Source organism: Gorilla gorilla, chromosome 9 (genome assembly GCF_029281585.2).
Source record: "Gorilla gorilla gorilla isolate KB3781 chromosome 9, NHGRI_mGorGor1-v2.1_pri, whole genome shotgun sequence".
In the NCBI taxonomy this organism is placed as follows: Eukaryota; Metazoa; Chordata; class Mammalia; order Primates; family Hominidae; genus Gorilla; species Gorilla gorilla.
In genome coordinates this window covers 64,316,928-64,320,055 of record NC_073233.2, presented here as the reverse complement: position 1 = coordinate 64,320,055, position 3,128 = coordinate 64,316,928, and the positions used below count along the sequence as shown (strand labels likewise).

At 37.6% G+C, this 3,128-nt stretch overlaps 1 protein-coding gene across 1 annotated transcript; it reads left to right on the top strand.

Moving 5' to 3' along the window:
• The first annotated feature begins 1,396 nt into the window (after positions 1 to 1,396).
• On the top strand, positions 1,397 to 2,332 carry LOC101154378 (olfactory receptor 10A7). The gene is given in 1 exon segment (XM_004051144.3): positions 1,397 to 2,332. A coding segment is annotated over 1 exon segment (936 nt).
• Positions 2,333 to 3,128: the final 796 nt, after the last annotated feature.

The window sequence follows — 3,128 nt, the reverse complement described above, 5'->3', positions numbered from 1 at the left end:
TGATTTAAATCAAAGCTTGTGAAAGCCATCTAACACATACTACATGTGAGTCAATATTATTTACAAAAGGATACTTTGATATATTGTTTTTCCTGACCTGCAACTACTTGTTTCTTTAATGTCTTCTTGAGCAAGAGTCTCCACTCCCTTAGGAACCAGTTTGCTTCCTTTACTGCAACTTGCCGTGACTGTAAGCTCATGACAGTATTATGAATATATGTTATATTTACCAATGTATATCCTGTGTCTACTACATACTACAATATCAAAAAGATAGTTTTGAAAGGAAGAAAAAAAGACCAAAGAAATAAAAAAAGAATTAATAAATGAATGGATGAATGACTGACAGCTACTTTTTGCTATTTAACTATGCCTACTTCTAGGTTTTTCATTACTAAATATCTTTTTAAGTTACTCCTCTTGAACTGCTCCAGGCTAGAAGTCAGTTAATCAAACATGCTAACACTATATATGAACTGAGAGCAAATAGATGCAGGTAGGGGCTCAAGGAGCTCTCAGTAAATAGACCTAGTAACTTTAACTTGTCTAGATAATTTTCATTACCACTATTTCCTTGAAATTACTATTATTAGAGAAGTAAATTCCAGATGAATGTAAAATCACTTTATGTTATTAGGTCTGTTAGTAATAGATGCTGTTTCTGGATTACTTCCCATGTGTAGACATTGTCTTAAATTCTTTGTATACATTATTAATTTTAGTCCTTAAAATTTATCATGAAATACATTCTATTATTATTCTCATTTTATGCATAATAAGATCATCCCAGATTCCACAGTATGGAAATGGTAAGGTGGAAAAATTGGCAATTAATATGCCTCATGACGGTTTTTGTTAGTGTGCACAGTCTTTTTTTGGTGTCAGGGTGTCTAAGGACTAGAAGGTTGCATCAGGGTAATGTAGAGGAAACTTGGCTTTATGTGTAGATTAGTGGGGTAATGCATGAAGCAATAATCTTCATTGCCATTTATTTGAGTGATTTGTTGTGCTGCTCTGTTAGGTGGAGCACAACAGCAACAAGAATCAGATCTTTGTGAAGTAAGCGAAGTCTTTGAAGACTAAGTCTTTGAAGAATGAATCAAGTTTGAAATGATTATGAATAGGCAAAAGAGCATTCCCTTTCAGAAAAGGAAAGGATATTTGCTTAACTCAAATCGGTATTTTAATTTGACAGTCTGATCTCATCAAATATTCCCTGAAAAAGCAGAAGAAAAGCTTTTCATTTGTACTAAAACTCAGATACTCAGGACACCGTCTTAGACCAAGATTTCTCCTTATTTTTTCCATCCTGAGTTTCCAAAACTCTGACATATAGGGCATTTTGTTTTGTCTTCAGGTGAGTCAATGGTTCTGTGAGAGGAAGATGCCTTGAAAGATGGAGTCAATAAACACAAACTTCACTGTCACTGAATTTGTGTTCCTGGTGTTGTCCTCTGAACCAAAGATACAGCTTATTCTTTTTATTATGTTCTTGTTCTTCTATTTATCAACGGTGGCTGGAAATGTTATAATCATCACTATTATCCAGATGGAACCTCTCCTCCAAACCCCCATGTACTTCTTCCTCACTAATTTATCCTTTCTGGACATTTGCTGGACATCCACCAATGTCCCCCAAATGCTGTCCAACATGGCGGGGAAAAAGAACACCATCTCATTCTCCAGCTGCGCTACTCAGATGTACTTCTCCCTCTCCTTTGGAATGATTGAGTGTGTCCTCCTTGGTGTCATGGCTTATGACAGATATGTAGCCATTTGTCATCCTCTTCATTATACCTTCATTATGGACCAAAACACCTGCATTCAACTGGCAGTTATTTCTTGGTCCAGTAGCTTCCTGTGTTCCATGGTTATCAATGTTCTCACGTTGAGTTTGCCCTACTGTGGGCCTAATATCCTGAATCACTTTTTCTGTGAGGTACCTACTGTCCTGAGGTTGTCTTGCACCGACACCTCATTCACGGAGCTGGTTGTTTTTATCTTCAGTATCATCATTGTCTTCATCCCTTTCCTCCTCATTGTTGTTTCCTATGTCCGGATCCTTCAATCTGTTCTCAGGATGCGGTCAGCCTCCGGGCGGTATAAGGCATTATCCACCTGTACCTCCCATTTGACAGTGGTAACCTTATTTTATGGGACTGCCATCCTCATGTACATGAGACCACAGTCGAGGTCTTCCTGAGCTGGCGGCAAGATCATTGCGGTTTTCTACACGGTGGTCACACCCATGCTTAACCCCTTGATTTACAGCCTGAGGAACCAAGATGTGAAAGGAGCTTTAAGGAATGCTCTTGCAAAGCAGAGGACGTGACACCTGTTAATGAGACACTAACCTTCACTCTTAATCTAACATAATTACCTTCTGATTATGAAGTGATAGAGTAAAAAGTAGCTTAGACAGTCAACATCTGCCCTGCCATTTATAAAGGACACATAAACCCAGGTGTAAATTCAGCAGAAAAAAATGTTTCCTCCAAGCACATGGCAGGGCTTTAATGTGTCCAAACAACTCCCTTCATTGAGCTACTGCTCTTATGTTACTCACTGAAAAACAAAACAAAACAAAACACCAGTTTCTTTAAAGTCACAGACTATCTGAAATTAATTGTTTGAAATTTTATCAGTGAGGTGAAATATTTTTCTCTGTGCTTGAGAATCTAAGTCACTTTGATCCAGAGGAGAAATCTCAATTTCCAACTCAGGTGCAGGAATTCAGATTAAAGGTTTTTTAATGCAACAGTCCGCATCTGTGCTAATTTTGTAGTTTCCAGGAAAACAAGACCCCGCATCTACTTTTTGGTTTGGACTTATCATTGTTCCCTTTGCGTATCCTACTTTGTAATATTCTATCAAAATATTGCTTCATTTAAATTTCACCTAAACTCGTTTCTACCTGCAAATCCTGTGATGGCTCTATTTCTTCCTATGTTTGAAGAAATAGTCCATGGTTCCCCTGATGTGTGTTCCCTATCTTTGAAATGGGTCGGAAGCATCTTAATTTGTCTATGTATAAGTTTGTTCCTGGTGACCTTAGACTAATTGTGTGTACAAGAGGATGGCAATGATCAGAAGCAGAAGATTTGGTCACATATTAATTAACATGTTAA